The following is a 21,281-nucleotide window of genomic DNA, read 5'->3' as shown; positions in this document are numbered from 1 at the left end:
AGGTTCCTACTAACGATTTTAACGGTTCTACCGTAACTCCGTAAGTTTTATTATAGAAGTTTATTTTTGAGTCTTTGGTTTTATTAGGACGAAAAGATTTATCTTTTTTTTAATTTAAGCTTTTTTTGTAAATTTACAATTTTTTTTACAATAATTAATTCTAACTTAACTTCCTTAGTGGTTCATACATACTTGTCTCTAAAATCTAAATATTTAAATGTTTAATATAAGGAAAAGTTTTTTTTTTGAAGGAATAATTTTTACTACCATTATAATCTAATAAAAAATTTTATTTTTTTATATAACTTATTTATTATTCATTAATAAATTTATTTTTTTAATTAATGTGTAAGATAAATTTAATATTATTATTTGTTTTTGTATTTAATTTGTTTTTAGTTACTTTCTTGTGTTTTTGGTATTTTTTTTTTTATAATTGATCGAAAAATCATCCGATACACTAATTTGAAATCGGCGATAATATTAGCTTGGACTTTTTAATTTTAAGAAAAAGAAATGAAGAGTGATTAAATTTAGTTGGATGAAAAAAGATTTCTTAAAACTACTAATCACACAAAATTTGATTCTTTAAAATTTATAGAGCCCATTAAGCAAAATGAAAAAAATTCAACACTTTGGAAGATAAAAAAAAGTCTAGTGTATTACGAAGGCTTAGTTTTAATAAAAATACTATAACTATGGAAGGTTTAATGTATTAAAACAATAGTTTAAAAGTTATTAATTGAAAATTTTATAACTAAGCTTTTACGATGTGAACAACAATCACATTTGTTGCTCCGGGATGTTAATTTTCAAACTGAATTTAATTGAATTAGCTCAGGATCTTTTTAAATAAACGTGCGTAAATTAAATTTTAAACGAGTTTAAATTATATTATAAATTATTGTGACCATCTTATATTTCTAGTAAAGTAGAATTTATTTTATTATACAGAATAATTAGCATGATTTACAAACAAAATTTTTTAATAAATTATTATGACGAGAATTTATTTTATATCATTCAAATGTATAATAAATTTGTAGAGTTATTAATTCATTATTTAGGATCTCTGAAATAAGAAATACTAAATTATCAAATAAACTTTTCAAACTTTTGAACATAGTATAAGAAAAAATTTTTTTACAATTCAATACTGTGTATATCATTTTTTGTCCAACATTTGACGCAGTATTATTTTGTCGATCTATGTTACACTTATGTCGTGCATGTGAACGTAAATCGGAAAAAAAAAATTTCAAGGTAACATTCAGCTTTTTTTGCTGTTGATTTGCACATTTTTATTAACCATTTAATAAAGTTTTCTAAATTTATCTATTGAACTATGGATTATGAGAAAGTTTATGGGGAATGTGAAGAATGTAAACAAAAAAATACTGGAAGTGGATACTGTAAAACATGTAATGTAAAACGTTTTCAACAAAATTTTCAAAATTGGACTAGTGGTAATAACGATATTGACAAATTTATTCAAGACAATCAACTATCAGCGAATTTTTATGATCAAGTATTAGAGTGGATACCTTACAATAAATTATATGATATTGAATATATTGCAAAAGGTGGTTTTGGAAAAGTGTATAGAGCAAAATGGATTGATGGATATATTGATGGTTGGGATAATAAAAATGAAAATTGGGAACGACGTCACTATAGTTCAGATAAGTTTGTAGCTCTGAAAAGTTTAAATAATTCAGAAAATGTTACATTAGAATTTATCAATGAGGTATTACCTAATTTCTTAATTTAATGAAATTTTTAAATACGATTTTTACTAACGGATTTTTAAATGTATATAGATAACAATGCATTGTAAGACTATTAAAGATTGTATAATTTCTGTTGTTAGAGTTAATGGAATTACACAAGAACCAGAAACAAAAAATTACATGATGGTTTTGACATATGCAAATAATGGAAGTTTAAGAACTTATTTGGATAAAAATCATTATAAATTAACTTGGGATACTAAGCTATTAAATTTATACCAAATTACACTAGGACTTAAGAGTATTCATGAAAAAGAACTAATTCATCGAGATTTACATATTGGAAATATACTTCATTTTTCGGAAAATGATTATGCTTCTATAACTGATATGGGATTATGTAAACCTGCAGATTATAATGCATCGGAAAATACAAAAAACAGTATATATGGAGTTTTACCTTATATTGCTCCTGAAGTTTTAAGAGGACAAAATTATACTAAAGCTGCTGATATTTATAGTTTTGGTATAATTATGTATGAAGTAATTTCTGGATTACCTCCATACCATGATGTAAGCCATGATAAAAATTTAGCAATAAAAATTTGTCAAGGACTTAGACCAAGATTTAATATCAAAGTACCTCAATTGATTGTGAATTTAATCAAAAGATGCTTGGATGCAAATCCATTAAATCGACCTACGGCAAATGAAGTCAAAAAAGTTTTAGGTCAATGGCAAAAGGAATCCCTTAAATTGGAATATAAACAGGATACAGAATTACAAAAAGAAATTAGAGAAGCAGAAGAAATCAATAATAATCTACCAACTAGCAGTATACCTTTAACTAATTTATCATACGAAACACATTCTGAAGCCGTTTATACAAGTAGATTACTTAATTTTAATAATCTTCCAGAACTAAAAAATTCAGATGATTATTATGATGAACAAAATGACAATATAATTAGTGAAAAATTTTCAGGTAAATACTGTAATAATTTTGTATGAATTAAATGTAAAAAATACTAATATATCTTATTTCATTAAATAGAATCTTTACAAATTGATATTTCTCAATTAACAATTAAAGATAATGTTGGTACGTATATATTTCAATTTATTCTTAAGAAATAAATTTAATGGTTAACTCATTTTATCTCTTATATTACAGGAAAATCAAAGGTTATTTAGTTTATTAAATTAGTTAGTTATCATTTCTTTTGGTTTTATTTATTCAAATTAGGTTAAAGCTATATATTCTTTTTCTCAATATTATATTATCTCTTTGTTTTTATTATTGTACAATTAAAATTCTATAATGTTATTGATTGATAGGATAATTCGATAAAAATTTAGCATCAATATTATGTTAAATTGAAATAAGTTTTACAATCACTTTATTTTCACGATTAAATTATTTCGAAATTTTTATTTTGTTGGTATAACGAATTATTAATTTTCAATAAACATGGATTTTAATAAATTTTTTTTATATACAGTACTTAAGCATCAATTTATATAAAATAAAAGAGAAAATTGTATGTTCTTTGTATGATTTAACTTTGTAGAATGACGTCCATCAAAATTTAGGAAAGAATCCATTAAAAAAAACTTGACATCACCTTAACTTCCAATCATCGACTGTCAGCTATAGCTTAACTGGAGCCATTTTTAGAAATCTGTTTTTAAAACGTAAACAGTGAACATAGCAAATCTTTTTTCAAATACATCTCCAGACTACATTGTATCCGGATCTTTAAGTGTTCCCAAATAAATAATCCTCATATGTAATTAGTGCACGACTTATTTGAACATGACGATATTGATAATTTTACAATTAAAGGTAAATTCAAATATTCGTTTTTAAAAAGGTGTAGTATTACAAAATCATGGAAAATTCATGTGATTCGCCAGATTTCCTGATAAATATAGTGGCTGCAGCCTACCAGGAACAGTCAGTAAATTAACCTAATTTCGATATTTTATGAAAATCTAAAGGCTTTTATATATAAAATTTTTTTAGCACGCTGCCAGTATATAGTGAGGATTTGAAATGGCGTATATACAATACAATATATCTTCAATAGAATGACAGAATTATTAGCAATAACTTTGTGGACTTTATGTTTAACCTGTAATATAATTTTGGCAAAAACGGTAAAAACAGTTTAAATTTTGAGCTTAATTTTGATTGTTGATTTAATTTTCGATTTAATTTTCTGATTTCCTGATTTCCTTTATACATAATTATATATAATAACTACGCCACGGTTAAAAAAATACTTGGTGAAAAGTAAATTAAGTAATCATTAAAAAAAAAAAATTATTTCAGCATAACGATCTTAACAGAAACTTATTAAAGGTTTAATATGTTCGATATGCAACTTATCAGCCATGACTTTGATTTATTAATGTACTTTTATTTTTTACACAATATCTTGGAAGTCTTAAATAAAATGTAGGTGGTATAAATAAACTTAATAGTTTAAAATATGAAAAATATTTCTTCATTTATGGTGTACAAATGATATTTTGAAAATTTCGCGGTAATCCAAAATGCTGGTCGTGCTTATGTGCGTGTTTTTCAGAAGCCATAGGCGATTAGGTCGTTGATTGACATGAATTTTAACCAAAAAATCATTCGCGCATTCGAGCACATGAACTTTATTGACCTTTTGCCTTTTTTCGGTAAAAGAAAAAAATGACTAGAATTTTTTTTTTTTTTTTTCCAAATTTAATCTTTATTAATATTGTGATAATTATATAAAACAACCTATCACAATTTAGACGCTATGCATCTGCTAATAAAGTAACTAATCTAAAAATTTCAAAAACCAACATAATAAAAACCAAAATATTTTACAAATATATAAAAATTTAACTATAAATTCTATCAACTATACTAACGCTAGCCATCTTTTAATTTTAATTTAACCCTTTTTAATTAAAATTTAAGCTAACACACTTTATTACCAATAAATCTTTACTTACCTACTTACCATCTCTCTTGCTTTTTTTCTTTGACTTCCTACTTTTACTCTTTTTTTTACTTTTTCCTCCTCCCATTACCTGTTTTTTCCCTTCTAAAATTGTCTCACCATTTTCTGATTCACTGCTATCTTCAGAACCTTCACTACTAATCGTTCCCCTACACAATTCCTCTTTATTAACTCGCTTTGTCCAATTTTTTCGTCTACCACAACTTTCTCTTTTTTTATTTCAGGTGGTAAACGTGATGAACAAGCTTGATTTACCTTGTTATATATTTCTATCTCTTCAGCAGATACTGGAACCTCTCCAGCAATTTCTTTCTGACTTAAACCCTTATAAGTACCTTCCATTCCCTCGTTGGTCACGTGACCGTTCGCATCCACAGGCTCTCTTAATTTATCATCTGATTTTGAAAAATCATCCTTAGTCGTCCGTTTAGCATTAGCTTTTTGTATTTCTTGGAACAAAACTTCAGTTTGTCTATCTTTATTTACAACTAGAATTTTTTATTCTTGACTTTCAAAAGATTTTTATTCTATATTAATCATGCCGATGATTACAATATCGTTATTCTTAAGGCTATTATCCCTAACGATATTATGAAAATATCATGACGTTTATTTAGTTGATCAACCTAAATTATATGTTTTATTCAAATTGTAACTTGTGAATATAATTTCCAATTGGATTGATAAAAAATCCTTTATTTATTCGTACTGAAAGAAGATTCCTTTAAATAGATTTGACCTTATTTATCAATTTGATATTAATTCATTTAAGAATAAATGTAAAGGTTAAGTAGTAAGTCTAGTTTAATTAAGGTCAACAATCTGATAAAATCTTTTCATTCGAAAATAATGAAGATATGAAAAATATGAAAATTAATCGTGTAAATAATTCTAAAGATATATTAGATTATATTAGTACCGATTTTAATTTTGGTTGGAATTCATTATATGTGAAAGTTCAAAATTTATATATTTATAATGATTATGAAAATAATTTACAATTAGAAGGCAATACTTTTATAATTGAAGAAATTGGGGCTTTTATTGTCTATAGACCAATAACTTAGATGATTATATTAAAATCATTTCGTACTGTGTAAGTTATTTATATAATTAGTTATGATGGAAATAAATTTTATACATAAAACTACAAATATCAGTAAATTCTTTTGAAATAATTTGAATTGTATAACGGGAAAATCCATAACATTTCTACGCTTAAAATTGGAATATTAATTAATATAAATTTTTTATAACAATGAATGAAAAATCGTTCTAACCCAAACAAAATAGCTAAGCTTATCACTTGTTATGATCATAAAGAAGTGGGAAATCAATATTGATATAGAATCAGAAATTGGGAAATTGCTAATCAATGAAACTGATGATTAAAGTAATTAGGATTATAATACTTTTAATGCCGGAATAGCATAATTTTCTTCATTAAACATTATTTTCAATTATAATTATATTTATTATATTGTCTGTTGAAATTTTACAAAGAATTTTCAATAAATTTTACGAGTTGCTTATTTTTGGGAATTTAATTCGCCATTACGATTCAATATAAATTCAACAATTTCTTGAAAATTAAAAATTTGTATAGACGAATATTTTGTACAGTTTCTTCATCTGTGAACTAAAAAAAAATAAGTATTAGATATGAAACAAGAGTTGAATTTTGTACAAAATCTCACTTTAATATATGTTACTAAACTTCAGTCTTTCATTTTGTAAATCATCTCTGAGAGTAAATAGAGCAAAAGATTTATTAGAAATAAATTCAAGCGACTTTACCATTTTTGAGGGATAAATTTTACCAAACTTCAATTCTTTCATTTGTAAATCATCCTTTTTTATAAGTGGAACCATATTTTTCAGGAAATTTGGCCATAAAATTAAGAATTAGATTTTAAACTGGTTCGGTAAATAAGTTCAAAATATTGTCCGTCCACTCGGATAAAAAATATCTCAAGCCCCATAAAAAATTTATTCCGTGTTTTTTTTTATTTAATATTATTTCCATAAATGTATCATATTCATGTAAAATTTTTTACAGGAATTTTTTTTTTTTTTGGAGATAGACGTAAAATTGAAAGATTCTTACAATAGTAACAATGTCATAATATATATTTAATAAGAAATCTTTTCTAAATTTGTACTTGACTTATTTCACCAAAAAATATTTTAAATTATTACATTTGCACTTTTATTTGCACCTTAAATGTTTTTATCATGATTTTTTTTTTAGATATATTGATGGTGGTATTATTTCTTTAAAAATAAATCAAATATTTATGATGAAATTTTAATTACTTTAGTGTCATTAGCACTTGAATTGAATATAAAAAATTTTACATTATTTATTTTAATTTTAGGAAGCGGTTTTATATTTTTATAATCTATATTTAACAATTAGAAAAGTACGCTTAGCAAGATTAGTTAAACAAGTTTCTAAATTTATTTTTGATTTTTTTTACAGAAACATTATAAAGTGCTAAAAAATGTTAATTTTATTGCATATAAAATAAAGCAAAAGAAAAAATTTACGTGATAATTGCAATAGAGCAATAGAAATTAAAATGACTTCATTTACAAGTACCGTTCCCTTTTTTATTACGTAACAAAAGCATATACTATATTATTATCCGATGGAAAAGAGTGAATAACATTATTTTTACTTATGGAGGGTAAATGATTGGCTGAAAATAAGCCACGAAGTGGCTTATTCAGCCAATCATTTTCCTGTAATAAGTAAAAATAATGTAATCATTTTCTATCGGATAAATTTTATATCCGAGAGGCCTCAATGATCATGTATAAATAGTTTATTAATAGTCTAACAAAGTATAATCTTATCACTAGCTTATAGAATTGATAATGTATATAAATATAATTTTATTGCGTGTATAAATAATAATGAAATAAATTTCATATTTGATATTGCATATAAAATACTATCGGATAACTATAAAATTTTGCTTTACATGATCCTATGGAATATCGGATATAGTATATTATCTATCTAGCTAGCTCACATTTTAAACGCAAATGTTCAATAATATCAAACGTAACATTATTTAATTGTTACCAACAGAATTTTTTTTGCACATACTACAAATGCCAAAGGAAAAGCAAATTAAACAAGTTAAATAATACCAAATAATAATTACTAGTTCGGGAAAATGAAATAACGAATTATTGATTTCCCCTTATGCCATCTATTTCTAAATATAAAATAAAGATTAGAATAAGAATTTTTTAAAGACCAACGAATATGTCAAAAATTAATATTCCTTTTACAGTTTCGAGTATAACACAGAAATGCAACTCACTTTAATTACGAACTCCTTTTTCCAAATTCCTATGGCATTCAAAGCTTTTTCCAATAGTTTCTTGTAATCTGCCATGCTTTCAGGAAAGGTTGTCCCGGCCAACTCTACTTGAGCATATGGCAGATCTGCGAGAGTTGTTTTTTTATTGGGAAATCCGAAAATACTTTCATCATACATGAGCAGCAATTGATTAAAATTTGACTTCTTCAAGTCAAAGTCTTTTAAAACATTGACTAACAGATTTGTACATGTTTGCTCATAGCGTTCACCTTTCTCTTCGTATAAAACTTTAGTATCCGCCTCCACCAGAAGCATTTCTGCTACTTCAACCCAATTCTTGAACTCTTGATTCATTATATTGAACTTTTTATTCCTTTCGTTCATCTTTCGTACCATAATAGATCTTAATCTTGTAATCCAATCTCGATATTTGCTTAATAATTCTAACCGTCTCAACCTAGTTTTAACCTCTACCAACTCCTCTTGCAACTGTTTCACCGACTTAACTAGTTCTTCCATAATAGGCATAAAGTCTTTTACGTGATCTATTTGTTTTTTGAGCATAGGCTGCATAGCAAATATTTGATTTGTATCAAGATCATTTATGGTTCTATATGGTATATATGACATGATTGTTAGATTAGAATTAAAATATTTCGTAACGTTATTGGAAATAGGTGGATATTTGAAAAAAAATGTACGAATTTTTCAATATTAATTTTGAGAAAGTAAAAAAAATGTAAAAATGTACGAGTTTTCAAATATTAACGTTGGGTATATATAAGTTATTGAATACATCGTGACTAATAAATAAAATAGATTTTGTGACTTGTTATGACAAAATAAAGCATCAGTGTACCTCTCAGTTTAGGCTAATGTGGCCTTTTGCAAACTACTCAAAAAATTTTGTGACGTAATATGATCGACACAGACGACACATGATGACATGAAAATGATATAGGATTAATTAACCCAAAAAATGTAATAAAAAAATATATTTAATATATTTAATTCATTGTTTCATCTTAAAAACTTTATGTTAAAATCACGTTTACAACTTTAGAGTTTACAATAGATGCGCATTGCAATAGAGATTGTTGCTTTATCGTTATAATTGCTTTCAAAGCAAATAATTTTTTTTTTATTTGACATAAATTTGGAATATTGAAGCACGTAAATTTGATTTTTCGGTTCACGTAACATTGAAATTTGAAATCGAGTTTAAAATATTATTTGACAATATCAAAATAGCATTTTGATTTTAATATCGTAATACTAGTGATAATGTTACTGCAACGATATCAAATGAAATCAGCGTGAATAGACCGCAAAATTATTCATTTGTGTATAATTTTAGACAGTATTTATGTTATTATAAATTCAATTATATTTTAATAATAACATAATAATTATTATAATATAGTAATGTAATTTGCATTTTATAAAAATACAGTAACAATAAAATAATATTCATTAGATACATTAAAAAATTCTATGGGATATTTTAGTGAAGTAAAAAATTCTTTGTAGAAAATACATTTTGGCTAAATTTTTTTATTTAGTCAGTGATTTTGTAATTATTTATGAATTTAATGAATCAGCTTTTGAAATAAATATAAAAAAATTTTTACATTATTTATTATAATTTTGGTTTATATACTGTTCATTATTTTGATAATAATTGGAAAGTTGATTTATTTAAATTACAAACTAAGAAACTCGCAATATATATACTACTTTAGCCTTAGTGTTTAAATAATTCTAAAAAATGAAAATATATATAAAATTTAAAAATAGGAATTATTTAAATTACAAACTAAGAATATTGTATAATATTTTACCACCCTAGCCTTAGTGTTTAAATAAATCTAAAAAGCAATAAAATAAAGAACATTTTCTGTTGAATACATGGATATCAAATATCACTTTTTAAAGAGTTGATTGTCATCTGTTTTAATATCTAAATAATTAAATAAATAAAATTAATTTCATATAAATAATTTGCAAATTAATTTTTTTTATATACTATATTACATATCTGATGGCCTCAAATCTTTTAATACAATCATCCAAATATTCACTTACTGAGCATTTTCAAGAATTTCATTCAATTTTTTACTGGTAAGATCAAGCAAGCGACTTGTATAATATGCTTGTAGATGATATTCATTAACGACTGGTGTATCTATAAATTTCATAATCTTGTATTTTAATTATTCGTTAATGTCTTCAATTTTTTTAACCATATGTAATAGAGTTAAATAACTTACCTCCTATATTAGTTATTAAATAGTCATTCAAATGAAGAATTTAGTTAAGTTAAACTATACGTAAATATTATATAAATATGCAAATAATAGAATTAAATAAATAACTTACCACCTATATTTATAGAATAATTATTTAAATAAAGAATTTAATTAGTTTAAATTACGCATAAATAAGTAATAATAGAATTGAATAAATAACTAACTTATAACTTACCAACTAGAGAAAATTACAAAATAATTTTTTAAATAAAGAATTTAGTTAGTTACATAAACAAGTAATAATAGCATTAAATAAATAACTTGTAACTTACGATCTATTTAAATAAAGAATTTAGTTATTTTAAATTATGCATAAATATTATATAAATATGTAATGATAAGAATTAAATAAATAACTTACATGCTATATTATTAAATAATTTTTAAATAAAGAATTTAGTTAATTTTAATTATATGTGAATATTGTATAAATATGTAATAATAAAATTAAATAAATAACTTACGAGCTATATTATTAAATAAATTTTTAAATAAAGTATTTAGTTTAAAATATATGCAAATATTATAAAATATGTAATAATAAAGTTAAATAAATAACTTACTGCCTATAAAATTAAATAATTTTTTAAAAAATAAAGAATTTAGTTTATATGTAAATATGCAATGATAGAATTAAATAAATAACTAATAACTTACTACCAGCTAAAAAAATTGTAAAATAATTTTTTAGTTAGTTCAAATTATACATAAATATTATATAAATATGTAATAATAGAATTAAATAAATACTTACTGCCTATAATATTAAATAATTTTAAATAAAGAATTTAGTTAGTTTAAATTATGCATAAATATTACATAAATATGCAATAATAAGATTAAATTAATAACTTACGAGCTAGTATATTATTAAATAAAGAGTTTAGTTAATTTAAATTATATGTGAATATTATTTGAATATGTAATAATAAAATTAAATAAATAACTTACGAGCTATATTATTAAATAAGAATTTAGTTTAAATTATATGTAAATATTATATAAAATTAGATTAAATAAATAATTATATAACTTACTCTCTATATTATTATTATAATTAATTATTAATAAAGAATTTAGTTAGTTTAAATTATGTGTTATTATTATATAAATATGTAATAATAAGATTAAATAAATAACTTACCACCTAGTATATTATTAAATAATTTTTTAATAAAGAATTTAGTTAGTTTAAAATTATGTATAAATATCATATAAACATACAATGATAGAATTAAATAAATAACTTACAAGCTATATATATATTATAAATATAGAATTTAAGTTAGTTAGTTAGTTAAACATTATATACATGTAAAAATAAAATTAAGTAAATAACTTACGAGCTATATTATTAAATAATTTATTAAATAAAGAATTTAGTTTAATTATATGTAAATATTATATAAATATGGTTAATAAACAACTTATAACTTACTGTCTAAAAAAATTACAAAATAATTTTTTAGTTTAGTAAATAATAAATAGTAAATAATGGAATTAAATAAATAACTTACAAACTAAAATAATTTTTAAAATAAAGAATTTAGTTAGTTTAAATTATAATTTAAATAACTAATAATAAAATTAAATAAATAACTTACGAGCTATATTATTGTAAATATAGAATTTAGTTAGTTTAAATTATATGTTAATATAATATGAACATGTAATAATAAAATTAAATAAAAAACTTACGCTCTATAAATAATTTTTAAATAAAGAATTTAGTTAGTATAAATTATGATTAAATATTATATAAATATGCAAAATTAAGATTAAGTAAATAACTTACTAGCTATAATTTTTTAAATAAAGAATTTAGTTAGTTTAAATCCAGTTATATGTAAATATTATATTAATATGTAATAATAGAATTAAATAAATAACTTACGCCCTATATTATTAAATAATTTTTAAATTATACGTAAATATTATATAAATAAGTAACAATAGAATAAATAAATAACTCATAACTTACGATCTATTTAAATAAAGAATTTAATTAGTTTAAAATTATGCTAAATATTATATGAACATGCAATAATTAAATAAATAACTTACAAGCTATATTATTAATTAATTTTTAATAAAGAATTTAGTAATTTAAATTATGTGTTAATATAAATATAAATATGTAATAATAAGATGAAATAAATAACTTACGAGCTATATTATAAATAATTTTTTAAATAAAGAATTAATTAGTTTAAATTATGCATAAATATTATATAAATATGCAATAATGGAATTAAATAAATAACTTACGATCTAGTATATTATTAAATAATTTTTTAAATAAAGAATTTATTATTTAAATATATATATTCAAATATCATATAAACATGTAAGAATTAAATAAATAACTTACAAGCTGTATTATTAAATAATTTTTTAAATAAAGAATATAGTTAGTTTAAAAATAATATATAGGTATGCAATAGTAGAATTAAATAAATAACTTACCAGCTATATTATTAAATAATTTTATAAACAATTTAGTTAGTTTAAATATTATTTAAATATGCTATAATAGAATTACTTACGATCTAGATTATTAACTAATTTTTAAATAAAGAATTTAGTTAGTTTAATTATATGTAAATATTATATAGTTATGTAATGATAGAATTAAATTAATAACTTACCGCCTATATTATAAAATAATTATTTAATAAAGAATTTAATTAGTTTAAATGTAAATATTAGGATTTCGACCTCGATACATTATTTTTGGCCAGCATTACGACATTAAGAAATTAATGCATGTGACAAATAACGTGACAAATGGAATTTTTGAAAAGTGGGGTACGACTTTAAGTGACAAATAAGTAGTCGTCGATACATCGGAGGTCGATAAATTACTTTTTCTAAATATTATATACTTATAACTTGCCATCTAAAAGAAATTACAAAAAATTTTTTAAACAAAGAATTTATAAATAAAGTAAAGAACTTAAGAATTAAATAACTGATAACTTACAAACTATAGTATTATTAAGCATTAAATGGGATTATTTGGTTATATAGAATATATCAAACGTAAGTAATTTCATTATTATTCAATTATAAGTTATAAGATGTCCTATCAACTTACGAGCTAAATTAATATAATTTTGACATAATATGGTTAATTTATAAGTATATTATATAATCATAGATAGATAGTATTTAAATTATTACAAATAATTTTTATTAATTAGCTTGCTTAATATATTATAATTACCTTCATATTCCTTGGTGCTGATTGAAACTTATTACAATTTGTTTAAAAATTTTAGAATCTAATTTGTATTAAAAATGTTCACGCTATATATGATTTTTACCTTTATCGTTATTGAGAGCCATTATTGTATAATTATATCAAAAATTCTCCTGGAAAAGAAGGAAAGATAATGTAAATATCTTTTTTCTTCTTTTTATTATTAAACGCCTTTATTAGTATGGTAACAATGTTTATGCTGATCATAAGTACAAGCATTGTATGCAACAATATTTATGCAAAATGCATCATATGCAAAAATATTAATCATATGTACAAGCATGATTATGGCATTTTTTTATTATTAAATGTCAGCCAGTAACAATATTTATGCAAAATACATTGTTCAAAAATATTCATAAGCATTATATCATAAATCGATCAGCACCGGGTTATTTTATCATGTTAGTTGATCATCTTTTTTCTTTGAGGAGCTAAAACAAATAATAAATATGAAATTTAATATTTAATTAACCGAATTTCAATAAAATAAATAAAAAATCGATTTATTTAGAATAATTTTTTTCACAAAGAAATGAAGAAAGAAATATTATTTAAACTCATTTTTACAAAAAAAAAAAATTTCAATAATAAATATTGTTTAAAAAATACCATAAAAAACGATCAATTTGGTAGGAAAATATTTTTTTCCAATTTCTAATGAAAAAGCAAAAAAAAAAAAATTTCTAATTTTCTAACGAAGAAACAAAAAAAAATGATTCTTTTCTAATTTAATAAAAAAAAACATTTTTTATATTCTAATTTAGCTTTATTGCAGTTAGTGTCGTGGGCGAAACCTGAGTTTCTCCAGGGGTCGATTCAGAAACTAGTTTCTAAATTTCAGAAACCTCCGAAACTTTCGAAATATGAAAAGTTAATGGTTAAATTATTTAATTGACCCTTAAGCCTTAGCTGCAATTTCAATATCATATGATTCTGCAAACCATTATCGGCGGGGTTGCGTAATCATATGTCGGTTTTAATAAATAAATGGCATGTGATTACGCCAATCGATATGCTTCTGTGCAATAATTTATTTGCCGATCATTAACCTGAAAATTTAATTTCAATTTTCATTATTCAATTTATTAAAATTTAACAAAAAAAAATATTTTATTTTTAAATTTTATTCCCTCATTGACATAATGATCAACATCACGTGACTTTTAAATCCGATTCAAACCACCATGCTGTTTGACATTATCGTTGTCCTTGCCACAACTCTTCTGGATAGCCCTTTTATGCTAACTTTTTGGAGCTTTTACTAACATTTTGCCGTCTCAATCATTTTTGGTTCAAAACTGTCTCTTAGTTGGTTTTCCGGGCAAAGCACTCAGTTGGAGTATTTTACCCTAATTCTAAAACTTTTGATGTTCTTGATACTAATTTAGTCCTTTAACCGCGCCAATTAAGATTAGTTCCTGAACTAAAAGAATAAATTGGAATGTTCGTGCGATTTTGATTCCTTCATGCCAACATTCATTTTTCTTTTTTTTTGTAGGTCCAGGATGGGTCCCGGACTCTATTTCAAAAGTAATTTCGAAAAAAAAAGTATTTTTTTTTTATTTTTAACGAATGCTAACTAGCATTCATTTTTCTTATTTGTAGGTCTAGGACGCCGAAGGTACGTGTCTCGGACTCAATTTTGAAGGTAAAAATAACCAAAAAAAAAAATAATTTTTTTTGTAGATCCAAGGACGCCGCCGAACTCCATTTCGGGTTTGGAAGGTAATTTCGAAAATTTTTTTATTTTTAGTTAACGAGCATTAGTTAACATTCAGTTTTCTTTTTTTTATAGGTCTAGGCGCCCGCCAGATTTCATTTTGAGGGGTATAGCCTTAGAATAAATATTATTTATTTTTTTTAGATTAATTTTATTTAGCAAATGTTAATCAGCGTTTAATTTTATTATTGTAGGTACGTTGGGATAAAAAAAATGCATTTTTTTTTATTTTTTTTATTTTACTGAAGGACGTCTCGATTTTCTTTTTTTTGGGTTCAGGAAGCCGAAGCCATGTATCCCGATCTTCCATTTCGAAGGTAAACCTGAATGGAATTTTGAAAGTATTTCGAAATTTTTTTTTTTTTATTTAACGAAACGTTTGCTAACGTTTCAGTTATTTTTTTCTTTTTTGCAGTTTTTCGGCTTTCCGGTATGGAATTTCGAAGGTAAAACTTCGAAATTCTATTTTATTTAACAAAATGTATGTATCGGCTTCGACTCTTCACTTTGTATTGTAGTTTTGAAAGTTTTCTTTCGAAACATTTTTTTGATTTTTTTTTATAAAAATCTTTCTGATTTTTTTTTCATTTCTTTTTTTAAGGTACTGTATGTATCAGCTCTGACTTTTCACTTTGGACGGTAAGTTTCAAAGGTTTCATTTCTTTTGAAACTTATTTGTTTTTTTTCATTTTTTTCTTTTTTTGTAGATATCGCTTCGACCTTGAGCTTTGTCTAGAATCTGGTAAGTTTCAATGCGAAACTTACATTTTTAATTTTTTTTTTCTTTTTTGCAGGTATTGGTAAATTGAGCTTCTTGGATCCTGGTGATGGAATCAGTAAGTTTTGAAATGGTTTGTTTCGATATTTTTAAAGTTTTCTTTTTAATTTTGAAGAAACTAACCGTTTCTTCTTTCGTCTATTCTGTAGGTATCATCTTAAATTATCAGGTCAGCTTTTTGGTTAAGTTTTCGAAACATTAAAAAAAGCAAATTTGTTTTATAAAGAAATGGCTAATAATATTTTTTTTTTTCTTTATAGACAGCCGGTTCCTTTGGAGTATTTGAATGTGGAATCCAGATAAGTTTCGAAAAAAGTAACTCGAAACTTAAAAATTTAATGTTTTTTTTAGTTTGTTTTTTATGGATGAAACTTTATTATATTTATGTTTTTTTTTACAAAAATTTACCCTTAGATAGACAATACATTCATTTATATTAATACATTGTATAGTATTTTATAATAAATTGTATAATAAATTGTTTACAATGGAAGTAATAATTGAATAAATTCTATTTAATAAATCATAAAAATTGTTGAATCTTTCCGGTCGATTTTTTGACCAGACAGACCAAATTTTGTCCAACGTCAGTTTAAATTTAAATATGGATTGCCAATAATATTGAGTAAAAGATAATGGGGGATGAAGTCAATACCTCACAAAATGCAATTTAATTTGCGTAAGAAAAATTTTCAGATATATTTTTTTGTAGTTTATATAGCAATGTGACAAATAAGGCAAAAAAAGAAATAGTAATTCAAATATATATGTGCTACTTAACAATAATTTTAACGATGCAATAATGTGAAGAAACGTTAAATTATAGTTCGAGTACGATTATATTTGTTTTCTTTGTATCATGTAACGATAAATTAGTGAAAATATTGCCATCTTAATAAAATTAAATCAGTTGCAGTATAACGACTTAATCGATACACCACTAATTTAGATTTACTGCAATCAAATATTTTGTGCTGCTTTCATAAAAGACTGACCAATACGTCCGGTCTGATTAAATTGTTAATATCCGCTTGTTATTAGCAAAATTTTTTTTTTGAAAAGAATTACGATATGTTCTTTGACAAAATTACAAATGTTTTGGTTATTATTCATGTCACCAGGAAATTTTCCATACAGAAAGAAAATTTTTAATTTAAAATTTGAATGATTTCTTCTCGCAGTTATGGATATAAGCAGGACAATCATCTGATTTCAAGTCATAATCAAAATCTAAGATAGCTTTCATAATAAAATCATTAATGTGCTCATGGAATACGTGAGAATTTATAATGAATGGGAAACAAGCCACAGTGTACGAGCAACTTGCTTAATATAGCAGAAAGTTCTTTGCAATTAGAGTGTAGAGTAATTACACATTGTACACATTGTAAGCTACATGATGTAGAAGTTCGTATTCTCGTACTTTTTGTTTCCTTTGTTTTCATTATAATGTTTTGCGCCATTTCTTCTCATTAGTTAACTTGTTTTAGTGGCATTACAATAGTAATCATCTAAGAAAAAAAATACTCGCAAAAAAATTCAGCATGATACAATAAAATTTCACCTAAAAAGTATATATCGTTATCATCAGAAGGAACATGGAATAAAGAGTGGAAATTTTTATGCAGTAACTGATGCTGTTTTCACTCGTAATATTAAAAATAAAAATGAAAATGAAAATTGTTGTTAATGGTAGTTCTATATATTTCTTGCACGATACTTAGCGAAAGGGTATTATGTTAGTATGTATGATTTTTGTCAACTATTTTATTAGAAGAATTTCTGTAAGTTTTTGACAGAAGCTTGTGTTGACATATTGTAAAAAGTTATTTATTTAAGAATTTATTTTTATATGCAAAAGTCGTTGGCTTTATATTTATTTTTATGTTTATATAAAGTGTCTATGAGACCTATAATTTTATGTTTTATAATTTTTTGTAAAAATTATTCTATAAATTATTAATTTTCTAAAGCCTTCAATTCCAACTCTTTTTCCATGTTGGACAACTCCAGAGCACGGACACTAGCCTCTCTCTCTCTGAGAGCCATTTCTCGCTCTCTGAGAGAGAGCTCTCTTTCCCTCTCTTCGTAAGTTTTCTCCCTAGAATCCGCGCCTTCATCATCCTTAAATCCTTCATGGATCTTCCTGAGAAGATCCAGATTTTTCCATAAAGAACCAGCGAATTTTAAATCATCTGCAATGCAAACGCTGAGAAAGGCTTGAGGATTCAGTTAAACATATCAAAAAGTTTTCCTAACTACCTTGCAATAAATTGAGTAAGAAGCAACTAATAACACCATTCCGTGATTCAGCTTAGTTTCAGTTCACTAACTGTATGTTGAACTGGTTTGAAATTACTCACTTTTTTCGCCTTAATTAGTCCTCTAGCTGCACTAATTTCTTCCTCCGACGCGTTTTCATCTAATAAGATGGAATTAAGGCACGAATAAAACTTTTTGTGAGTGCTGGCCATCTGACAGTGGTTAAAGTTTTGAACTGACCAACTATCAAAATCGACTAATGACGAGCTCTTTATTTCTTGTTGTTGAAAATATTGTTCAGACATATTTGTCTACAAAGTTTATAAATTTCTCTTTTTTGCGAAGGGGGGAGGGTGGGTATTTATATCTTTATTGCGAATCTGTCAAATAATTCTGATCACAACAATTTCTGAATTACTAAGCTTTTGAACACGAAAGTTTGTATCACACATGACCTTTTTATCAAAGTCCGATGCACAAACAACTTGGGATATTGTTTAGCCATTGATTTTACGCGTTATCTAGTTATCTATTAACTTAGCTATAAACACGAAAAAAAGTTGTATCACACATGACCCTTTTATCAAGCTCCGTTGCATATCAACTTGGAATTCAACTATGAATATACTATAAGCCTCTGAATACGAAAAAAATTGTTATGATGTTATTGATGTTATCTATCAGCTCACCAACTTGATCACTCACACAAAGCCACATTACACACAAAGATATATTAATCAAATATACTTATATCATGATATCACGTACATTAAAAACAGAAACTGATATCTGACTGATATCTTGAAGGAAAAAAAAGTCAAAATTTATATTGTTTCTATTTTAAAAAAAAAGTTAATTTAAAACTTCCATAATTCAATCAATATATTGTATATATATATATATAATTAATTCTAAAATGATCTTTTAATATGATATTAATTAAAATATATATTAAATAAAAGTTTACAATATATTATATACCGCAATATATAGATAACCCAACCCATAATTACTACTTTCGTTTTAATTGACGTTAAATCTCTATAATACATGTATTCCAATTATTCCTAATTTTTTCTCTTTGTACTTGCAGTTGCTGACTAATTTTATATACAATATATTGATTAATTTATTTTGTTCGGTCGTGATTTGATAGATAACTTCACGTTACAATAGTTTAGATTTGTTGATCTGTAAGAGAGAACAAAATATTAAAATGGTAAGTCTAATTACGTCAGCTGCTCCAATTTTTATTTATTTTTAAAAAAATATTTTCTTTTTTTCATTTGCTTGTCCTCACTTCAATACTGTATATACAAGTTCAATAAATGAAGAAGTGCCAACACAGTTTTTTCAAATTAAGTCAAATTATATTAATTATATTGAAATTTGGAGGATGATATTACTATTTAAGTTGATGAAGATCCGAAAATAAAATTATTTCGTGCGAATATGATCGTCATTCTCTACTACAATCTGCAGTATAACTATTAGTTCTATTGAATAATATGGGTTGATTGGTTTTGCTCAACTAACATAGCTTCTATGAATCAAAAAAAAAAAAGAATAATAATATTTAAAAATTTTTGTGGATGTGAATAAAGTAAACTAATATAACACTCAATACTTTTATCATATGATAGAAATTTATAGTCAAATTATCAAAATTATTGATTGTACTGTATGTCACTTATTGCTTAAATTTAGCAAAGTAATTTAAAAGATTGTAACTTGTGCTTCCTCAATATTAGTCATTATATTAGTTGGTAGACTGCTTGACTGATAGCACAATATTTTTTGAAGAAAACTGTTTCGATAAATAATTTGTTCAAAATATTTTTCAGATTTATTTTCAATCAAATATTTTCGTTAATTTTTGAAGTCTAAAATTTAAATATACTATGTAGTTTCTTGTTCATTTAATCTAAATAACAAGTAAAAATTTGTGATGAGTATAAAATATCAAAATATTAGAAGAATGAATATAACTTAAAGATATTTTTAAATGTGAACCAAGGTCATCATTTTTTTTATCAAGTTACGGAGAACTATGGTAATACAAAGAAATCATGTGTACTGAATACGTTTCCGCCAATCTGCAGAATCTGCAGAATGCATGTGATAATCTACAATGTTCAAACTTTTTGTCATTCTTACATAATCATCTTTTGACCATTAAAGTATTAATATCGTTAGTCTAGGTTCTTATATTCGTATATCGTAAACATCGCAAACTTAATAAGAAAAATGTCCAAACAATTTTTTTCAGGGTTAAGTCAAAATTATATGGAAATTTTGGAAGATAATGAATATTATGATGTTACTATTGAAGTTGGTGAGGACCCAAACGTAAAAATATTTCGTGCACATATGATTATTTTGTATTACCGTTCTCCATTTTTACATTGTCAAATATTTCACCAGAAATTTTTCAAATTATTTTAAAGTAAGTTATATTCTAATTTTTATTAGAACTAAGGAAACGGGAACCGTTGAAAGTCCGGAGCGAAAAACTAAAATTTGCGATTTCATTGGGTAACGATCATGTGGCGGACAGGGAAATTCACGTGATTGTCGCTCCGGACAATAATAAATATTTTATATTTATAATAAATCTTTTTTTTTTATTTAGATATATTTTATGGTGGTACCATTTCTTTAATGAGTATGAACCTTCTGAAATTTTAAATATCTTGGTTGCCGCTGATCAACTTCATTTCAAGAATTAATTGATTATTTACAAGAATATTTAATTAAATATAAATATGAATGGATGGAACAACATTTTGAATTAATTTATCAAACAGGTTTTCAATCCAATTCTTTATTAAATTTACAAAATTTTTGTACAGGTTGTATGACCAAATCTCCTCATAAAAT

General features: G+C 24.1%; 5 protein-coding genes across 5 annotated transcripts; 2 read left to right on the top strand and 3 right to left on the bottom strand.

The window, feature by feature from the left end:
- Nucleotides 1–2,298: 2,298 nt before the first annotated feature.
- OCT59_029170 (uncharacterized protein) lies at nt 2,299–2,924 on the top strand (the record flags this gene model as incomplete). The annotated part of the gene is made up of 4 exons (XM_066141961.1): nt 2,299–2,303; nt 2,402–2,715; nt 2,785–2,832; nt 2,905–2,924. The coding sequence occupies 4 exons, from the start codon at nt 2,299–2,301 to the stop codon at nt 2,922–2,924; spliced, it is 387 nt and encodes a 128-aa protein (XP_065994535.1).
- Nucleotides 2,925–4,816: 1,892 nt separating this feature from the next.
- Nucleotides 4,817–5,074, bottom strand: OCT59_029169 (uncharacterized protein; the record flags this gene model as incomplete). Its single annotated transcript, XM_066141955.1, has 1 exon — nt 4,817–5,074. One exon carries the CDS (start codon nt 5,072–5,074, stop codon nt 4,817–4,819), a length of 258 nt encoding a protein of 85 aa, XP_065994534.1.
- A 2,879-nt stretch (nt 5,075–7,953) lies between these two features.
- OCT59_029168 (uncharacterized protein) lies at nt 7,954–8,697 on the bottom strand (the record flags this gene model as incomplete). The annotated part of the gene is made up of 2 exons (XM_066141950.1): nt 7,954–7,959; nt 8,068–8,697. 2 exons carry the CDS (start codon nt 8,695–8,697, stop codon nt 7,954–7,956), a joined length of 636 nt encoding a protein of 211 aa, XP_065994533.1.
- Nucleotides 8,698–15,146: 6,449 nt separating this feature from the next.
- On the top strand, nt 15,147–16,579 carry OCT59_029167 (uncharacterized protein; the record flags this gene model as incomplete). Its single annotated transcript, XM_066141946.1, has 12 exons — nt 15,147–15,171; nt 15,247–15,262; nt 15,328–15,366; nt 15,437–15,468; nt 15,641–15,678; nt 15,777–15,791; nt 15,963–16,000; nt 16,069–16,103; nt 16,156–16,197; nt 16,289–16,308; nt 16,400–16,454; nt 16,554–16,579. The coding sequence occupies 12 exons, from the start codon at nt 15,147–15,149 to the stop codon at nt 16,577–16,579; spliced, it is 381 nt and encodes a 126-aa protein (XP_065994532.1).
- Nucleotides 16,580–18,098: 1,519 nt separating this feature from the next.
- Nucleotides 18,099–18,706, bottom strand: OCT59_029166 (uncharacterized protein; the record flags this gene model as incomplete). The annotated part of the gene is made up of 2 exons (XM_066141942.1): nt 18,099–18,358; nt 18,499–18,706. The coding sequence occupies 2 exons, from the start codon at nt 18,704–18,706 to the stop codon at nt 18,099–18,101; spliced, it is 468 nt and encodes a 155-aa protein (XP_065994531.1).
- Nucleotides 18,707–21,281: the final 2,575 nt, after the last annotated feature.

Source organism: Rhizophagus irregularis, chromosome 9 (assembly GCF_026210795.1).
Source record: "Rhizophagus irregularis chromosome 9, complete sequence".
Lineage (NCBI taxonomy): Eukaryota > Fungi > Glomeromycota > Glomeromycetes > Glomerales > Glomeraceae > Rhizophagus > Rhizophagus irregularis.
Note: the sequence above shows the minus strand (reverse complement) of the source record. Positions and strands in the feature narration are given on the sequence as shown.